Source organism: Aethalodelphis obliquidens, unplaced genomic scaffold (assembly GCF_003676395.1).
Source record: "Aethalodelphis obliquidens isolate GAN/ISIS:26980383/991018 unplaced genomic scaffold, ASM367639v1 scaffold34, whole genome shotgun sequence".
Taxonomy (NCBI): Eukaryota; Metazoa; Chordata; class Mammalia; order Artiodactyla; family Delphinidae; genus Aethalodelphis; species Aethalodelphis obliquidens.
This window is the reverse complement of record NW_020837978.1, coordinates 15,954,349-15,975,562: the sequence shown is the minus strand read 5'-3', so window position 1 is coordinate 15,975,562 and position 21,214 is coordinate 15,954,349. Positions and strand designations below refer to the sequence as shown.

General features: G+C 47.8%; 1 protein-coding gene across 3 annotated transcripts in view; it reads right to left on the bottom strand.

Moving 5' to 3' along the window:
* The window catches only part of E2F3 (E2F transcription factor 3), an 81,097-nt gene extending 64,449 nt beyond the window's left edge, over positions 1-16,648 (bottom strand). For 2 of the 3 annotated variants that reach the window (XR_003437575.1, XM_027128489.1), the window contains exon 1: positions 15,619-16,646. Coding sequence is in view for 2 of the 3 variants with exons in the window: in XM_027128489.1 (XP_026984290.1) it covers positions 15,619-16,017 (399 nt within the window). In the remaining variant the exon portion in view is untranslated. Of the gene's footprint in view, positions 1-15,618 lie in introns of all 3 variants that reach the window. The other variant, XM_027128490.1, reaches the window with a different exon arrangement.
* Between the last annotated feature and the right edge of the window lie 4,566 nt (positions 16,649-21,214).

Here is a 21,214-nt window from a genome sequence, read left to right as displayed (position 1 = left end):
CTCTTCAATAAGTGGTGCTGGAAAAAAAAAAATAAAAAATAAGTGGTGCTGGGAAAACCGGACAGCTACATGTAAAAGAATGAAATTAGAACACTCTCTAACACCATACACAAAAATAAACTCAAAATGGATTAGAGACCTAAATGTAAGACCGGACACTATAAAACTCTTAGAGGAAAACATAGGAAGAACACTCTTTGACATAAGTCACAGCAAGATCTTTTTGATCCACCTCCTAGAGTAATGGGAATAAAAACAATAATAAACAAATGGGGCCTAATGAAACTTAAAAGCTTTAGCACAGGAAAGGAAACCATAAACAAGACGAAAAGACAACCCTCAGAATGGAAGAAAATATTTGGAAACGAATCAATGGACAAAGAATTAATTTCCAAAATATATGAACAGCTCATGCAGCTCAATATTGAAAAAACAAACAACCCAATCCAAAAATGGGCAGAAGACCTAAATAGACATTTCTCCAAAGAAGACATACAGATGGCCAAGAGGCACATGAAAAGATGCTCAACATCACTATTAGAGAAATGCAAATCAAAACTACAGTGAGGTATCACCTCACACCAGTTAGAATGGGAATCATCAGAAAATCTACAAACAACAAATGCTGGACAGGGTGTGGAGAAAAGGGAACCCTCTTGTACTGTTGGTGGGAATGTAAATTGATACAGCCACTATGGAGAATAGTATGGAGGTTTCTTTAAAAACTAAAAATAGAATTACCATATGATCCAGCAATCCCACTACTGGGCATATGCCCAGAGAAAACCATAATTCAAAAAGACACATGCGGGCTTCCCTGGTGGCGCAGTGGTTGAGAGTCCGCCTGCCGATGCGGGGGACACGGGTTCGTGTCCCGGTCCGAGAAGATCCCACATGCCGCGGAGCGGCTGGGCCTGTGGGCCATGGCCGCTGAGCCTGCGTGTCCGGAGCCTGTGCTCTGCAACGGGAGAGGCCACAACAGTGAGAGGCCTGCATAACGCAAAAAAAAAAAGAAAAAAAAAAGAAACTTGCACCCCAACACTCACTGCGGCACTATTTACAATAGCCAGGTGATGGAAGCAACGTAAATGCCCATCGACAGATGAATGGACAAAGAAGATATGGTACATATATACAATGGAACATTACTCAGCCATAAAAAGGAATGAAATTGGGTCATTTGTTGAGATGTGGATGGATCTACAGACTATCATACAGAATGAAGTAAGTCAGAAGAGAAAAACAAATATCGTATATTAACGCATATATGTGGAACCTAGAAAAATGGTATAGATGAACCAGTTTGCAGGGCAGAAATAGAGACACAGATGTAGAGAACAAACGTATGGACACCAAAGGGGGGAAAGCCGTGGGGGGGTGGTGTGATGAATTGTGCGATTGGGATTGACATGCATACACTGATGTGTATAAAATTGATGACTAATAAGAACCTGCTGTATAAAAAAAAAAAAAGAACCAAAACAGCCAAGACAATTATGAAGAGGAAGAAGAAGATGTGGTAGTGATATGGTGCGGAGACTTACTTATGCAATAACAAGACTTTTAAAATAAAACTAGTGTAATGTTGGCATGGGAGTGGGCAAGTACTGTATGTCAATGTAACAGTTCAGTGTTCAGGAAATGACACTCATATAATGAGAACTTGGTGTTATTACAAATTGGCATTATACTGATTAATCAATATATTGTGCTAGATATTTTTGCATGAAAAGAATCAACTTAATTCTATATGTAGGACTCTTCTTGGTGTTTCAGACTCATACTCAAACAGTGTATCCCAAACCGAACTGATTGTAACTTGTGAAACTATTCCTTTTGTATCCTGTGTATCACTAGCAAAGAAATTTGAAAGCCAGTATTTATTCTTCTGCCTCCTAAATTTATCTCGCACATCCAAGCAATAAAATATTTTGTAGAGTTAAAAAAAAATCTATCAATTTAGATGTATAAGCAGAATCTTGGGCTAGTGCAGAAGTAAAGAATTTCTGTCAATCTGATTAGGGCTTTAAAAAAAAATCCATCTTCATGAAAAAAAAATCAGGTAACATCTATTTCTTTTAAGTTTCTAAGTTTATTTAATTACATATATATTTAATTTTTAACTGATCAGAACTTCTGATTCCATGATTTTGGTTATAATTTATATGATGATTATTCATACCCATTCAAACTGTGGGTAGTCGAAAGCTTTTCACATAAAGAACTGTGGTATCTACTTATTGCCTTTACTGGTTTTCATAATGGGTTGGGAACAGGGGTGGGAATTTATCAAGTGGCCGGACACTCTGTGCCCAGCTCCAGGCTGGACGCTGGCCCAGGGTCTCTCATTTCATTTACTCTTCACGATATATTTAAATACCCAAATTACCAGACATGTAAGGAGAGCAACCATTTCATTTCCAGAGAAGCCTGGTACATCTGGCTGGCAATTCGGTTATAGATATAAGGATTTTTACTGGTGCTAGATAAAAGGACGATTAAACGAGAAGGAATTAAAAGGAGGAACATAATTGTCAAACAAACACATCAAAAGCCTCTGGAGAAAAGGGAGGGAAGCAGTTTTTCCTGTTCACGGGATGATGCTGAAAAGCCCAAAGAAGGCTAAGAATGTCTGTTACTGAGTTCTGTGCTGTGGCTCACAGGATCCTCCCAGAGTCCTCCCATTTCAAAAAGGGATGCCAGGCCCAGAAGAGATCAAAGGGCACTGCCAGTTTTGAACTGTCTTGATACACCTAAGATCTTTTGTAAGCGCTGCTGTTTTTGGAAATGCACTGTATGGGCAACACCCTCTTTGTCGTGTAACACGACAGCCCAATCCAGGCCTTGGCTTCCCCTAGTCCTTTCTTGTTGAGAGGTATCTTTTCCCAAACTGTGCCTCTCAAACCTGGGCATCAGAAAGACCTCGGGGGGGCCTGTCAAACCCCAAGCTGCTGGTCACACCCAGAATTCCTGACTCAGTAGGTTTCGGGTGTGAACCCCAAATTTGCATTTCTAAAAAGCTCCCAGGTGCTGTTGCTGGTCCCGGACCACACATTTAAGAACCACTGTTGTGAAAAAAACAGGACAGGATCCATCAAAGACAGGAAGCGGGGTGGTGGTGGGGTTATTTGTTACACGGCCATATCTGCATCACTCACGATCCAAGCCCACAAGGCAGGCGATTTTGTCCGTGTCGACCCTGCTGCATCCCCAGCACTTAGGACAGGGGCTGGCATCCACTAGGTGCCCTATACACATAACTGCTAAGTCAGTCAAATGAATCAGTATGCCCCGTGCTGGAAACTGGGGCCAGCGTTGGGATGGAGGAGCAAGGGAAGTGGTTGTGGAAACACCAGCAACAAAGGGAATGGCTGTTAACAGCTAACTTGCCCTGAAAGGGAAGCTCAACTTGCTAACAAGGATGGCAACAACGACGACAGCAGTAATAATATACATGATGCTAACAAACACGTCAGAGTGTTTGGTATGTGGCCGGAGCTAGAGCCAGCACTTTACATGCTTTGGGGCGTTCAGTTTTCACAACAACCTATGAGATGAGAACCTTGATTCTCCTCATTTACCAGGTGAGGAAACAGGTTAGAAAGGAAGTGATGCTCCCAAACCAGCTAACTATCTATGGAGAAGCTGGTCCCAAGCAGAAGGTCTCTCTTAATTACCCAGTTGAGTAAATGATAAATGCAAAACTTCTCTGGCCTTCTCTGAACTGCAGACTTTGATCCTTTCTTCTCCAAGTTACGGAGAGGCTTCACGTGGCCCATTCCTAGTACGCCTGATCGTAAAACAGGCACGGCTCCGGCTGGCTACACAGTTTGTTTTCTCTGTATCATCTCTCAAGAGTGGGACACTGAATCACAGCGCCGGGGTTCCATGTGGGGGTTAGGCATGCCCCATAAAGGGCTAGTTCAGTGGTTCATCAACAGGGCAGGGAAGGGGGCGGGGGAGACGTGTGGGCCGACTTTGCACTCGGGGGACATTGGACAGATGTGTCCAATGTCTCTGTGTCCAGAGACGATTTTGATTGTCATAACTGGAGGGTGCTACTGGCGTCTGGTGAGGAGTCCTCACTACTCACTAGAGTAGCGAGTAGCCAACAGGGCACAGGACAGCCTCCCCCCACCAAGAGGTATCTGGCCAAAATGTCAATGGTGCTGAAACTCTGCTCCAATTTCAAAGCCTTCTCTGTCCCACCCCTCCCACCCCCGCCCCAGGTTGGATGCCTAAGAAACTTCATCGATATTCTCTAACAGCCTTCACTGTCTTTTATCTTGTCTTGGTTATTGGAGAACTTGCTTCATCTCCCCTACCTCCCTTGAGGGCCAGAAGAACATCTTAGTCATTGAAACACCCAGAATACTGGGAACCGATTCAGCTCAGAGTGGGTGTTCAGTAAGTGTCCTGTACTTTGTTTTCCCTCAAATGGGTAAAAATGCTGAGAACTCACTCCTAGCCATGGAGGAGGGGCAGCGGGGTGAACACACTAAGTTAGGAACACACAGTACACTTCCTATAAACTTATCTCAATTAATCCTTCCAACCACTGAAGGAGACAGGAACACTATTTTAGGTAACTACAGCTCATAGAATTTGTGAAAGGTCACACGCTGCTAAGCGACAGAGCACGTTTCTGGAGCCCGATGTCAAGCCCTAGGCTCCTTCCGTACCCCACGACCGTGCCATGGGTCCCCAGAGCTGAAAACCTCCCTCCTAAAGACCAGTCCCAGGATTAGAGTGTCTGAGATGCTAGCAAGGAAAACAGTAACAGAAAAGGTTGAAAACTTGACCACATTATTAGTGTGATCACAAGTCTTGCTACCAAACATAGCAACAAAGTTGGTCAATTCAAGGGTTACTGCAAATAGGCTTAAATACAAGTTACATGTTTAAAAATCAATGATAAAGATACTTAGAATTTACATGGCTCTTTCATTTTTAAACTTTAATATGCTAGGGCTTAAGAAAATATATCCAAGATACATTTTTTTTTAATCTGCAAAATCAGAGAGCACAGGAAACAATGGTCAAAAAAGCCATCTTAGTTCAAGACATAATTACGTGACCTTTCCTTATGCACAGCACTCTCCAGCTGGCTCTCTGCTTTCTCAGAGCAGCTAGGAGCCAGGCCCAGACCTGGGAAAGTATGTCATAAATAACATCTGATGGCTCGTCTCTGGGAGCCCTGACAGTATTGATCCCCCAAATCAACCTGATGAATCTGTCTCGTTTTCATATTATAGAAGGAGAAATGAAAATGATGAAAGGTTTTTGTAGCACCATGTTTAATTCTTTGTTTTTTTAAGCTAAGGAGGCCAGTCTTGGCTGGCTGCTGTTCATCAAGGCCTCCACTCCAACCTCTGTTGCCAAAACCACATTCCCAGGGCTGGGTCCTAGCCTCTTAGAAAGCTGGGTGGCCCACGGCTTCCCTCACAGCCAGCTCATTCGGAACTCACCATTCCCTCCACAGGGTGCAAACCCTGACGGAGGAAAAGCTCAGCCTTGTCCATTCTTTCAGCCCCAGGAGCTAACCATCTTGGGAGTCAAGGTCTTGTATGTCTTTTCTCCCTTAGCCTGTCTCTCACTTCCATCTTGCCTTTCACACCATCACTGTTGCTGTCCTGCTTCCAGACTCATCAGCTCTGTAGCACCCATGCTCTAAATGGTATGCCCTACTTTTCTTCCCAGGGGAACTTCTGCCTTTCTGTCCAGTTGGTAACCTGTTCCAGGCAGGCCCAGACCCGACAGAATGGAAAGTCTTCCTGCTATAGGGTAAAGTAAATCCCTTGAGGGCCGGGTGTCCAGCGTATCACCCTGGTTCCCAGTGGTGTTGGTGCCAGGCAACAGTGCTTGCTTGGACCCCCTAAGTTCTCAGCCCCTTGGGAGTGCTTTTGGTTTCACCTCCTTTGGGTTTTGGGTCACTCGTCTTTGGATGGTTTGCCTTGGCAATGACCTGGAAGTCCAGAAGCTGGTACCAGGGTCGGCATGGGGTACCAGTGCACCTGGCCCAGGTTTCTGGGGTCTGCAGACTTTGGAGCCAGGCTCCTTGGGTTCAATTGCACTTGCCTCTCTCATCAGTGGAGCCCTGAGCCAGCCGCTTAAGCCCGCATTGTCTGCGTCTTCCTGTGCAGGACAAGCGTGGTAATGATACCCACTTCACAGGTTATGTGGATAACGTGTTAATGCGCATAAAGCACTTACTTTAGTGCCCCCCGTGCGCGTGGGCACTTGATAAACATCAGCTGTTATTATCCCGCAGACCAGAGGCTGCTGAGTGGCAGCCCCGAAGCCAAATCTGGCCCAGAGACCTATTTTGTTCGGCTTGCACGTTTTCCTTTTTAACTGAGCCTGCATTTTAACGCTGGTAGGTTTCTGGCATTTTAAGAAAATTGAAGACCTGGCAACAAATGGGACCTGCTTTCCTCTCTGGAAGCCATCACCTGGGGCGGGGTCCCTCCTCGGCTGCCTTCTCACAGGGCATTTCTTCTTTGTTCAAGCCCAACTCCCATACTACTTATCCCCACCTTTCCATACCCCCCAGTTAATTCCCTGCCTGGCCCTTGTAGGAAGGCAATCTCTATTCCAGACCAACTTTACCAATGTATCCAGTGTTAGGTTCTATTATTCCCCCATATTGACACCAGTCCAACTGGTCTCCTTATGCTAGCCCACTTCCTGCCTTCCTACCTTGGCCTCATGACCGTCCCCCAGCCATGAACAGCCTCCCAAACCTTCCCCGTCCACCTAGTCCAGCAGTTCCAATTGAGTGCACGTCAAAATGACATGGGACACTTTCAAAACATACTCAGGTCTGGATGGGGGTATTTCTCGAAAGTGCCAAGATGATTCAAATATGCACCCAAATGTGCTCTAAGGCCGGTGACCATGGGAGCCACGGCCTGCCCATTCCCACGGTCCAGCTGGCACGTCCTGTCGACACGGTACAACCGAGGACAAGATGAGTCTTGTTTGACTCCCGTTTAGTCCTGCTTGCGACTCAACTTGTGTTTAAAGCCTGTCTCCCCAAACAGACCATAAAACTCAAGAGTGGGTGGATCACACTTCATACTTCTTTTGCATCCTCAACAGGAAGACTGGGGTGCCAAGCACACTGTGGGTGCCTGATGACAACGCCTCGTCAAATATTTGAGCGTCCACAACGGAGAAGGCATCGCAAGGACGACGTGACGCGAAAACCACACCCTGGTTTCCTGAAGCTTGTGGGTTTGGAGGAAGAGTAAGTCAAGGGCACCACTGATGAGGATATAAGGTGGACGAAGATGTCCTATGGGAAGGAAGGGGCCCAGGGCCTGGGGAATCAGGGAAGGCTCTGTGCAGGGGGTGTCCTTGATAGGCTGGTGGGAAGGACGGCAGCAGCGAGGGGAACAAGCGAATAAATGCCCCGGAGGGAAAGCAGCAGCCTCCGTAAGTGCCAGGATCCCAGTGGGGAGGAATGGGAGCAGAACGGGAAGGGCGAGATTTCACTGGACCTCAAACGCTAGGGAAAGGGTTGTAATTAATTGGATAATTCACGGAAGCAGCCCGTGAAGGCTGTGATTCTGGCCTCCTTCTAAAAGCCAGGCAGAGGGAGAGGTGAGGGCTAAGTGGGAGGAACAGGCGTAACACACTGAACAACTAGACACTGCGAGAGGGAGAAGAGAAGGGGCCAGGGAGGCCCGGGGGTAGCTCCCCTCCGCACACGGAGTGGCGTCTCCAGTCCCGCAGGGCCCCACACGCCTCAGACACCCTGCTCTCCACCATTCAGTCTTAAGACCTGGGTGACTGTACAGAAGTGAAATCACGTTAAGAGTGCCACTCCATTAACGCAGATCATCACAGAAATAAAGATTTTCGTCATGACACTGCCACTGCCACAAGGACTGCTGTAAGGCGACACTTATCTTTCTGCTCACTCTCCCGAGTCCATGCACAGCTTATGAAGAGATGCAAAGGCCCTAAAGAGTATGTTGGGAGGAAACCGCCCTGTGGTTCACCCCTCTGCTTCCTCACCGCCATCTTTAGAGGTGTAACCTGGGCCTGGATGAACACAAGGGCTGGTTCAGAAACTAAACCACCAAAGGGTGGGCCCCAGGGACAGCCACGGAAGAAAAGGGCAATTCCACCACGTATCTACCGAATCCTTCCCATGGGTCAGGGACCGGCCTAGGCACCTTACAAATAGGAACTCCTTTAATCGTCCCAGTCCCCATGAGGTAGCTACTAGGATTTGCCCATTTTACAGGTGAGGAAATTAAGACGCACAGGTTAAGCAGAGTGGCCCAAAGTCACACAGAATAAGAACCCAGACACTCTGGCTTCAGGCCCCATCGTCTGACTCTTATACTTGGCTGCCCTTCAGTTTGCCTTTTAGGTGGAGGGTGTGGGTTAGGTCCATAAAAGCCTTCACCTCTCCTAAGGGCTGCCAGGCCCAGAAAGGCTCAGAAGGTATGGGGTCACAGGGCTGCTGCTCTGGTTATATATTTCTGGAGCCTCAAAGCATCAGATGTGGAAAAAGGGCAAGGGAGGGGTGAAATCTATAGGCTCTGAGCTGACCTCCTGTGACCCCCAACGTCCCGAGCTGCAACTTTCAGGATCCTGAAGACCAGAGCTTGGGGAGCCCTTCTCAGCAGTCAGGTGCGTGCTGCACAAGCCAGCAGGGTCTCCTGGGGAGCCAGGCACGAGCTGACTGGGAGGACCAAGGGCGTTCAGTTCCTCTGCTCCCGGAGATGGACTCCATCCGCCATAAAGTCCTCCAGGGGGATCAGCTTCACTGATAACTACAGGTCTCACCAGCAGTTGCTCCCTGATCTAAGACCGCACCTACACATGGCACCTTTCTGGTTTGTGGTTTATAGACAAGCCATATATCCCCGCCCCTAACGCGTTGGTGAACTACAGCGACATTGGATTATGTTTCACTTTTAGGCTTCAGGGCTTGAAGTGATTCTATTTTTAAGCTTTCTCAATTCCACAAGTAAAAGAAGACGTTTTAAGGAAATTAGTTCTGGTTTTTAGGGGATGAGGACTTCTTCCCCTGAAAGAGTTAAACTTTGTTAAACCAGCAATCTTCCTGAAGGAAGGGCACCTGGTCTAATGTCACTGGGCAAGGGCCCCAGGACCTCTGAAAACCACAACAGTCACCCAGGATGTGGAGAGCCCAGGACAAACCTCCAACACCAGAGCTATACTGTGCCCTTCTCCTGAAGAGAGCGGCAAAAATCCTTTCAGGTTCTATTCTCAGTGAAGTTTGTTTCACCGTTTCAGCACTGGAAGTGTCATATCCACAAAAGTTTGCAAATAACAAATAAAGCTTTAAAAAGGCTACTATCATGTTTCTATAAGAGTCTGTCATTCCTTCCATTTTTTAAAATTCCCTTTCATTGAACATCTAAAGGAGCGTGGCGTATTTTGTACCTTTGAGAATGAGGTGTTACTCTAAAGCCAACTGTTCAAAGGACACTTCTGTGTCTATTTTAAAAATGTAACCATTCCTGAAGGCAATCTTAAATATATTCTACACATCCCAATTTTCCCATATAGGGTACATGAGACTTAGTTAACTTTCTCTTGGCAAATGGGGCTGCTTCTAAGAATTCCAGTCTCCAGTTTCAGTTCTGGCTTTGCCACTAGTTAGCCTGTGACCTTGGGTAAGTAACAACTGCATTGGGTCTGAATTTCCTCCCCTGCACAATGAAGGGGATCGGGTCAGACGATGACTGTTGCTTTACAGCTCTCACATGTTACGCTTCAAAGACCATTGAGGGGCTTCCCTGGTGGCGCAATGGTTGAGAGTCCACCTGCCGATGCAGGGGACACAGGTTCGTGCCCCGGTCCGGCAAGGTCCCACATGCCACGGAGTGGCTGGGCCCGTGAGCCATGGCCGCTGAGCCTGCGTGTCCGGAGCCTGTGCTCCGCAACGGGAGAGGCCACAGCAGTGAGAGGCCCGCGTACCAGGGGAAAAAAAAAAAAACAAACTAATCAAAGACCATTGGGAATATCAATTATTGCCTATGCTAATTAGAAGAATTAGTTATAAGAATGTTGTCTGGACACTAGAAATAGCCCCAGACGGTTGGGCTACAGTAATAAAAAGCAGACTAAAGTCAATTACTTTTATTCTTACTTCCTCCTATCGCTTCTCTATTCCATCAGCTGTCCATTCTCACTGCTATCAACCTCTACTGACATAAACCCCCGCCTTAGTTTACAAAGCTAAGCAGTGGTCTGTTTCACCAGGTTCTCCAGCAAAGCAAGGGGCCCAGGCTTTGTGATTGCAACCTGGCAACCAGTGGGCTTTACCTCTTCCCCTTCAAAGTTATATTGTAGATGATCGTGGCCGCCACAGCAACAAGATTGACCCCCAGTTAAGGTTGGAGGTGGACTGAGAATGCATCCTTGTAACTTACACATTCTTTGAGTTCTAAAAACGCATTGCTTTGGCAGGAGAGCGTTTGAAGCAAAAGCGACAACAGAAAATAAACTGATTTCCTTCTTACTGGCCCCAAAGCTATATGTATTATCCCTCTATATTAACCCTACTCCTGCCCTCCAGGATTCCTTACCCCCATCCCAGTTGTTGTCTTTTTGTCCCTTCTGTTGTATAACTTTTCCTTGTGTAAGATACATTTTCCAAGCCACTCTTGGAAGCCAAAGAGAAGGTCAGGGTAGGAGGAAGGAGATACCATTAGTGGTTTCCTATACTTACTGCTTTCCCAGTTAGCTCCCCTTCTTAGTCCCATGAAAAATGATTAGTAGAAAAAATGCTTCTTAGCAATTGTAAATAGTCCCCGAAACACTTTTAAGCTGCTAACAAGCACGAAAAATATGCATTAAACCACATGCTTAGTACCTCAAAGAATTCAGGGAAGTTCCTCTCTTTAAAAACCAAAATGAAACAGAGCATCTGATAAGAACTGCAATCTACCTTCTTTGCCTTGCACTATTTGGGGCGGTTTCATGGGCATCTAGGAGGGATGTGATTTAATCAGCACAGGCAGTGGCTGATTTTTCACTCTTCCTAGTTTAAAATGTTAGTAGAAAGTAGGTGATTAAAAAGGAATTGGAGTCAGTCGGCCTGGGAAAGTGGATGTGAACTAGACGTACAAATGGAATATATGTTAAGTCATGTTAAATTAGAAAACTGGCCAGAAAAATCAACTATGAATATCTGAAGCGTTGCCAAGTGGGTCCAGGTCCTTTGGAAAAAGGCTAAAGGTACGGATGGTGTGTCTTTGGGGATGGCAATAAAAGACCACTATGGATTGTACCTATGAGAATGAGAATAAGAGCCACTCTTCCCTACGACCTTTCAATCTCCAGGCGCTGCCATCTATTCGTGACTGAGCTTAGAGTATTATTTTCTGTTTTCATGTCAGCTTTACACAGCACAACATTAATCTCAGAATCTACCCTTCCAAGTATTACATAAGGTGACGATTTATAGAAAAACGACAACAAAAAAAATCCTTTCCTGTTCACAAGCTTGGGTTCCTTAGCTCACAGAGCCACGTTTAAGGGTGCTTTGCTTCAGAAGATGATTAGAGTGGTGCCCTGGGTACTGATTATAGTGGAGCTATTTGGACTGCCTGAGTCTGGGCACTGCATTATATTAAAACTTCCATTTTGGGGTATGTAGTGACTAAAAATTCTCTCCTAGCTTAAACTTGGCACCAACCATCTATCTCAGCAGAAGCAAGATTATTGACTACAGAACCACAGGAACCCAGCATTTTTCTTCTTTTATATTTATACAGGAAAGAAACTCAGCTGTAGCACCTATGGTTTCTCCATTCTTACAGGGAAATTTCAAACATTGTGGGTGCCTTCCCAAAGTCTAATAAGTGGGATGCTATGACTGGATTAAATTAAATCAGATGTGACAGGCCATTGTCTCTTGCATTAATAGATCCCAAACTTTCTAGAAGCGTAATGAAATCATTTCAGCTTCTTTTTAGCAGAGGCAGAAAATGATGAACCCCTTTCAGTTCCAGAAAATATGCAGCACTTGTGACTCTGGTTTCTCTAGACTCCTTCCATGTCCAACAGTTCACCATCTAGAGCTGAATTTATCTCGTGCATGTCTCTGACATGGTGATGATTAAGAGTTCAGTTCCACAAAAGCCACTAAGCACGGGCTGCATGCAAAAGATGGCCGGTCCATGCAGTCAAGGGAGGAGCGAGGCAAAAAAGTGAGGATGAGTTGATCTAAATTTGTCACAACTCAAGGCACAAGCTCATACTGGGGCAGTTCATCACCACCATCTCTAACACAGGCCTGTGGTACTGACGTGTCCCTATTTTATCCATTCTTAGGAGAGCCATGATTTATGGGTTTAAAAACTCAAGTTAACTAGGTATAAATAGTTAATTACATATCATTTTTAAAAACTTTTAACCATTTTACTCATATATGTCAACAAAGGAGTAGTGTGCACATGGTCTTACATTATTTCTCTAAATTCAAAAAAAATATAAATTTCTGAATATTCATTTTATTGGGCATCTACTATTTACCTGGCACTGTGCTAAGTGTTTTACATGCATTATCATATTTAACCCTTAAATAGAACTTTCAAGTTCCTACTGTTATTGTCCCTATTTTACAAGAGAGGAAACTGTGTTGTGAGAGTTTATTTGCCTAAGATCCAACGACTTGTAAATGACAGAGGCAATTACAGCTAGTAAGGTAGTACTGAGATACGTATATATATGTATATATATATATATATATTTTTTCCACGTTAAAAAAAAGGTGAAGAATATGCTCCTGGTTGTTCTAGAGACAGAACATGGAATCAGAGCCAGGTGAGTCTGTAACTGTGGCCACTTGAACGGGAGTTCTCAACCTCTTCTTTGATGGAAAGTGTTTAAATGATCCCTTTGCTCAGCCAATCACTTAGCTATCCCCATGCTGTCCCTCCTGCTTAGGGAAAGAATATCAACAAAAGTTCAAGACTTCAATAGAAGTCTAATATAATTTTGATAAGAAAAAAAAAGAAACCAAACTTTATATACAGTGCTCATGATTCTGGAATAATAATCTCGTGGCAAGGAGGATAAAGTTTTGAAGTAGCTTGAAAGGTGGTGAGGGTAATTTTTTATACTTTAAATACTTAAATACAATGAATTACATAGAAGTTTGGCTAGGCAGTTTCAGAGACCTGGCCCAGGTGGGCTAAAATTCAAAAGGAAAAAAAAAAAAAGCAAACTGGTCGTCTCACAATTTCCCATTGTCAAAACTACCCTCCCATAAATCTGAATCAAGTCCCAGAAGTATGTCAATAGCTGGTTGTTTCAGATTAGGTTTATGATATAGTGACAGAACCCTGAGGGAGCAAATATGCTTAAAATATATCCAAGCACGTTTAGGTCAAGTCAGTAATAGTATTCAATGCTGATAAAAGCGTGGCATATTCTCGTGTCTGAGAATCCGGCACACTGGATACTGTTATGTGTAAGCAGGTACTGTACTCTTTCCCCCCTGCTGGCAGACCCTAGTCACTAAAACACCATGAGCTTCTTTGACTGAGACGGTATCACACATCCCTAGCAAGTATCTCTGGGGCTGCAAAGCAGTTAAGATCCAACTCGAGGAGAAATTGGGAAGAGTCATGAATTAAAATTTTTCATTATTCCAAAACCCATCTCATCCCCCAAAGTGTTGCCTGGGTGCCGACTCTCTTAAAGACCTCTGCAAAATCTTGATTCTTCAAAAATTCAGCCCATTCGGAGCCGAGACAAGGTGAGGTCAACGACTGATATTATCAGCCAACCATTAATCTAACTGGGTTTGGTTCGTTTCTAGCCTCGTGGGGGCCGAGCCTCACCACGAGGGTGAAGACAGGAGGCATGGAGGAAGGGAATGAAGGAGAGAAAAGGAGAAAGGAGGAAGACCTCCGGGCCACACTTCTTTCTAGTATCAACAAAAAGAGAAGCCGCATACTGACCTAAATCATCTCTCAAAGGCGCTTTATAAATTACAGGGACAAAGGGAGGGGGTGGCGAGTGGCCTGGGAATCCTACAGACACCCTACCCTCTGACCCGCCCCCCTCCCCCTCCAGCACAAGGGAAGGAAGATAGAAAGCAGAGCTCAACTCGGCCATTGGCGAGAAGCCCCCCCTCCGGTTTTCGATCGCCCATCCCTCGGCCCCCTAGAAAAACACACACGTAAACACCATACCCACCCCCTGGGGCGGACACTCCTGCCCCGAGGTTCCTAGAACCGGAGGCCGGGCATTTACTTAGTTAGATTTTTCTTGCTTACTCATTTCCCTCGAGCACCCAACCCCCCGTTCCCACTCCAAAACCCCGCTCAACCGCCTACCCTCACGGCTCCAACCCCCAACAGAATCCGGTGCCCCCGCGGCGGCGGCGGCCCCCGAGCCGTCCCGGTCACTAACCTGCTGCTGTAAGGGCATTTCCGAAACCAGCCTGGCTCCGGGGGGAGGTGGGGGGGGGGCCGGCTGGAGAGGGGGCCCGGAGGGCCGAACGGACCGGCGGCGCCGGGCGAGGGCGGGCGCCCGTGGAGGGGGTTGGGGAGAGGAGAGGGAGGGTGGCCGCTCCGGGGGCGGGTGCGAGGGCGCCGGGACCGTCCCAGGCCAGGGAGCCGGCGAGCAGGAGGAAGTGGGTGCCCCCTCTCCCCCTCCAGCGCCCCCTCCCGCCGCCGCCTCCTCCCCAGTCACAGGCGCGTCCTCCGCGCACGTGTGCGAAACGTCACCGGCGGGTCCCGGGGAGAGGGACAGACCCAGGCGGCGGGACGGGAACACGGCTGCCCCCGCCCTCCGTCGCCGGAGGGCGGAGAGGGGGGACAGGGCGGGGAAGGAAGGGGCAAGGGGAGAGGCGGGTCAAGGGCAGGCCCGGGGCCCGGCGAGGCAGGCCCGGGCGCTCGGGCCACGCGGGCGCCGCCGCTGCCACCACCGGGATGCGCCCAGGCCGGGGTGCCCGCCCGCTAGCCCCTCACCCCCAGACAGCCCACGCCCCGGCCTGCAGCCGGCTTCCAGCTCCACCTCTCCCCTCGGCTTCCCCCAGCCCCTTTGTTGCCGGCAGTTACAGATCCCAAAATGTGTCAAGCGCAGCCTGGCAGAGCCCCTGCACTCCGAGCACGCCTTAGGGACCCCCGGCTGCCAACGGGCCTCCGAGGCCGGCGGGCGGCCATCACCCCCAGGGCCCCCCGGTTTCCACCCCCCTGGAGTCTCCCACTCCCCAGTTCACTACTCCCTCCCCCACCCCCTTCTCCATCCGGGGCGTGACCCCTTCCTACGCCCGAGAAAGAGGAAGCTTCGAGTTGGAGGGGAGGGGAGAGTGGGGGTAGGGAAAAGTGCAGGAAAGGAAGGGGGGGGCCGCGAAAAGTTTCGGAGTGTTTGATGTGGTTCGCGCCATGGCGATCCCCGCTGCCCTGCTTGCCTGGCGGAGCCCCCCAGACCCTTCGGGGGTTCGGGGTCAACACACAAGTCTAACAATAAACTCTTGTTGGAGGGGCAGCCGCCGAGGCCCACGACGCTCGGCCCCGCGCTCTCCCAGGGCGGCCCGCAGCGCGCCCACCACCCCGCGCGGTGCGAGCCCACCTCCCGCCCGGGCTGGGGACGGTGGGAACGGGAGGGCATTACCGGAGGGCCGCCGCCGCCGCCGCCGCCGCCGCGTCCCAGCGCTGGTGGCTGCTGCAGCAGCCCGGCTCTGCTGGAGGGTCCGTGCGGCGTGGTGTAGAGGAGGCTGCCGGCGGTCTGCTCCACGCCGGGGGCACTGGGGAGGAGGGGGCCGGCGGCGACGGCGCCGCTTTGGAGGGAGGAGGAACAGGAGGTGGTGGAAGTGTTCGTGGTGAGGATCTGGATGTATGCGCTCGGGGCGGCGGCAGCAGCGGCGGTGGCGGCGGCGGGGAAGCTGGGGCTGGCTAGCAGTGCCCTTTTGTCCATGGAGGCTGCAGCGGCGGCGGCGACGACAGCCGCCCCCTCCCCACCCCCGGCGGTCACCAGGTACTGCTCCAGGGCGGGCTGGATCCCCTTTCTCATCTCTCGCTCCTGCTCTTTTTATTGCTATGGTATATTAACGTATTGTTTTCAATTTCTTTATTATTTGCAGTCGGAGTTTCCAAGTCTCTCCTTCTCTCCTCCCCGCCCGGCGCTTCCGAGCCCCTTCTCTCCCTTTTCTTTTTATTTTTCCGCACCGCCCGGGCCCCGGGGGCCAAAAATAATCGGGGCTCTGGAGAGAGGAGGGTCCCGGGCGCACGGATATCGGGCCCCGAGGGGGGATGGAGGCGTCGGGGGCGGCCGATGCAATGGATTGCGAGGCGGCGGCGGCAGCACGGGTGCTGCGGCCGGCAGCTGAAAAATGGCTCCAGGAAGCTGCTGCTGACAATGAATGAAGGGATACGGTTTACGCGCCAAGGTCCTCCCGCGAAACTCAGATTTCCCGCCGGCTTTTCAAACCATATTTGCATATCCCCGCCCCTCAACCCGCCGAGGACCGTTCCCACAGCCCATTGGGCCTGTGTCTCCTTCCTTCCGTCCCAATCACGGAGCAGGGTCGCAACCTGCCGGTTTCCATTGGCTGCCGTGCATCATGGTTGCCGGGGCGACAGGAGCGCTATTTGCATATGCTTCCTTGATTGGCTGGGAGGGAGTAGGTGTTTTAGGAGGTGGGGGTAAAGTCCGCCTTCTCTCCCACGGAAGACCACGCCTGGTGCAGGCTCCGCCCCCGTCCCCGCCCGCCAGCCGGGCGGGCACTGCTGACCTGGGCAGGGACTCCGCGCCCCGCAGACTCAGTGTGGATCTAACCTAGAGCACAAGTTTCGCTTTTGTAAATTGTCAAGGTGACTAAAGGGGACACTTTCGGGAACTCTCTTCTGTTTGACCAGTCAGTGTAATAGATGAACAACAGCGAGAGATTCTCCCAAGTATGTGCCAAAGGCAAGTTGGACCTTGCGAACGACGCCTGGCAGGTGGAAACCGAGCCCTTTAAATCGCGGGTTTCTCTCTTCCTGAAATCCGACCAATGCCGCGGCGAGAGCTGATCCCGAGGCCGAGGCTGATGGACAGAAGCATGTGGGCCGACAGAATAGTGGGGGCAGAAGGTTCGACTGACGTGATTGCGGGCACCATTTAGTTACCATTCCAGATCATTACCGGTAGCTTCGTTATTAGCCTGGATGGGGTTTAAATAAAAATTAACTCCGAATGCTTTGCCGAGTGAAATCTTACCACAAGTACTGGTTTGAGTCCAGCAGACACTCCCAAAACCCTACCCACTGGCCCAGAAGCACCCAGGGCAGTTAATCTGGGCTAACCTAGGACTTATTTGCGTGTTTCTAATCCGCCAAACAGTAATCCGAAGAAGTACGTGCTTCCCACGATGACGTCTTGCTCCTAACAAACACTGCACGCTGGCCACGAGCACTTTACAGTTTCGGTATCCTACCAAGTTCTCTGACACAATGACCCAAACCTATTCCAAAATATTTTAAAAGAATTTTTTAAAGTAAACTAGAAATTGCCACCAGAAAAATATTAAATTATTGTCAAATTGACTTCTGTGTTGGTGCAAGTGTTCATGGGTCTTAAAATTGAAGATTGCGCCTGTGAGACTGAGCAGGAAAAGGGACCCTGGCAGTTTGTGGGAAAAGGTGTACCTAGGTCAGGTCATCATTTACAGTTCCGGTCACTGAGAACTGCACAAAATAGCTGCTGATCTGGTGCTCACTGGGTGATGAGCATTGCAATACCTCAAGCCCTTTTGCAAGACTTTTATTATTATTAATTTTCAAAGCTCATATGCTCAGTCTTCTGAAAGGCCTGACAAGATATGTCAGTTCAGGCTAGGAGTCCTTACTACTTCAGTCCTGTTACCTGAAATAGGGTGAACTCAAAGTACTGTTACACCTTGCACCAGGCTCAGGAATATTTTGGTCTTGCACTCAAGCTAATTGAGGATCCAAGGCCCAGTAGCCAAACATTTACTGACATAAATGATATGTGTCATCAAACTGACACTATCTTTAGGGCAGATTAGGTGGTATTCAAGGGGCATCAATTGCTGGTTGGGCTAGAGGCATAAGGTATTAGCAACTTCCTTGACCTTGTTCCATCAAAGTTACTTTCCACTGTGGGTCACTATGGAGGAAACTTGTACTGTAACTACTTGGATATCACCAGCTGTAGAACGTCACTGGCAGCATGCATTTGGTGGCTCTTGTGGGAGGAGGGAATGGTGCAACATGCACAGTCATTATAAGACTTGCATTTTAAGATTAGAGACAAGTCTAGGACCTGGGACTGTGCACAGAATCTCTGCTTGAACTCACACTTCTCTTCACTGGTCACAGTAAGATGGATATAACACAGTCACAAGGGAGCAAGTGTTCACCATCTAGATTCACACCTGTGGTTCTGGTTTAGAAAGCTTTGAAATATTTACCATTCTACCTTAGCCAAGTTATAATTTTTCATGTAGGGTATTCGATAGAGAAACAGATGTTTTGACATTTTATGCCTAGTGAACCACAGGATGGGGTGGGAAGGGTTCAAAGAGAGAAGACGAGGTGTTAGAAGTTAAGATGCTAAAATTTGGGCCAGGCTATTAATTTGTGGAGAGGTAGCATGTTTTAGAAGAAAGAAAATGGGCTTTGGAGCCAGAGTGATCTGGTTTAAATTCTAGCTCTGCCACTGATTGGCTATATAACTTTAATCTTTAAAATTCTGTGTTCTTGTATGTTCAATGGGAACCCATATTGTAGTACCAGTATTGCAAGATTATGATGAAAAGAGGCAATAATAATGGCACTTTACCAGGTATACAGCAAGTGCTCAATAAGTGGTAGGTATTTATGATTCTACTTGTTTGTGTGATTGTGTTTGCAGCTCTTTGTAGTCCAAGCTGACTCCCAACCTCTAATCTTCATACTGCCCCAGATGTCCACTTACTGTGGCAGCTTCGCTTTGTCACAGGGTGGGAGCACAATTGCGTCTTGGTTAGTAGGGATTATAGAATCCTGACTCAGAAGTTCAAGGTAATAAAGTCAGCTCTGCTGCTCATCCTACTCTAACCTGCTCGTCTGTTCACAGGCAGCTTCCGGTTGGTTACTTAGTCTGAGTCCCCAAGACCTTCCTGCGAAGGTCAGACTGCTCTAGCACTAGAGCCAGACTATTCTTGCCAATCACTGCCACCCTTTCCCTTGCTCTGACAGTGACCCAAGGCAGCTAATTGTCCCAGAATCGGCCTGTGTTGTTGTTTGAGTGGTGCCTGTCCCCCCAAAACATGTCTTTGTCCTAATCTCTAGAACCTGTGGTTGTGCCCTTATTTGGAAAAAGGGTCTTTGCAGGTGTAATTAAGTTAAGAATCTTGAAATGAGATCATTCTGGATTATCTGGATGGACCCTAAATCTAATGACAAATGTTCTCATAAGAGACACCTAGGGGCTTCCCTGGTGGCACAGTGCTTAAGAATCCGCCTGCCAGTGCAGGGGATATGGGTTCGAGCCCTGGTCCGGGAAGATCCCACATGCTGTGGAGCAACTAAGCCCGTGCGCCACAACTACTGAAGCCTCGCTCTAGAGCCCACGAGCCACAACTACTGAAGCCTCGCGCGCCTAGAACCCACGCTCTGCAACAAGAGAAGCCACCGCAATGAGAAGCCCGCGCACCACAACGAAGAGTGGCTCCAGCTCGCCGCAACTAGAGAAAGCCCGCGCGCAGCAACGAAGACCCAATGCAGCCAAAAATAAATAAAATAAATAAATTTATAAAAAAGAAAGAAAGAAACACAAAGCCTCGTGCTCCTCTCTGAATTAAAAAAAAAGAGAGAGAGACACCCAGAAGAGAGACATACAGAGAGGAGGAGTTGGCCACGTGGAGACATGAAGACAGAGGCAGAGGTTAGGATGAGCAGCAGAAGACAAGGAATGCCAACAGCCACCGGAAGCTGGAGGAAGCAAGGAACAGAATCTCCCCTAGAGCCTCTGGAGGGAGCGGAACCCTGCCAACACTTTCCTTTCAGACTTCTGGCCACTAGACCTGTGATAGAATAAATTTCTGTTGTTTTCAGCTCCCCAGTGTGTGATCATTTATTATGGCAGCCCTGAGAAACGAATGCAGTCTGTTAGCCTGCCTACCTGCACCTCAGACCTCTTAGCTGCTACTCACTTGTTCTGGATTGCTGCCAAGATATGATTCCTTACTGGACATCGATGAAACTTATTGCCAGCTTGTTGAAGATTCTTCAAAGCATCACTTCTTGACCACCCGGTGCAGACTTCACCCAAGGAGCTTATAAAAGTGCAGATTCGCAACCAATCAGAATCCCTGTGGCAGGACCCAAGAAGCTCATTTAACAAGTCCCTCCAGGTAATTCCTTTATGCTCTAGAGATCGAGGGCCACAGTCAGCTGTATGACTTTGGACTTCCGCCCATTATATCCCATTGCTACAGCTAGCATTGCCACCCCTCTGTCTAATAACTTGATGGGTGTTTCCAATCCCCTACTACACCTTCTCACCCTGCTAGTTAGCATAACAAGCTCTGAATTTTTATTCACACACACATATACATATATACATATATACACTTATATATGTACATTATACATACTATAGGTATAAAATTTGACATTACAGTTTTCTCTAAAAGCTTTCATTTTCCATTTTGGATACGGTTTTGCCAACATCCATAAGATCTATATAAATAACTCCCAAGAAACAATACTGTTAAACAGTTTTTGGGGGAATTCAATATTAAATCTTCAGATGGAAATATTATAGGTTTCTGAGATTAAGGAAACTGTTCACAAGCCCAGAAAATCTTTGGAACATCTAAAGTTTAAATTGTGCCTCTAATTTAGTTTAGCCAGATCTGGTTGTCACATTGGATTGAGAGTTTAAAGTTTTAAGCTTTAGGGTCTGGAAAAAACTAATCTGAGTCTAAGTCTTTTCTATTGCAATTCAGTTAGTTGCCCACATAGAAATAACATTCTCTGTTTTATTTTCCTGGTTAGGAAGAACGAGGAGTATGTCCTTAAGCCATTACCACATCAAACACTAATAACAAAATTTCTAGGTGCTCATCCTAGAAAATTGACCAATATTGTTATAGATAGTGGTTTGGGCACCAGCGTAGAGTTTCTTGTCTTCAGTTCTTTGACCAGACCAGGAAGGTACTGTTTAGATAGAGCTTTTGTGTTTTTAAATAAATCTAGGATGAACTTACAGCATAGAGCAT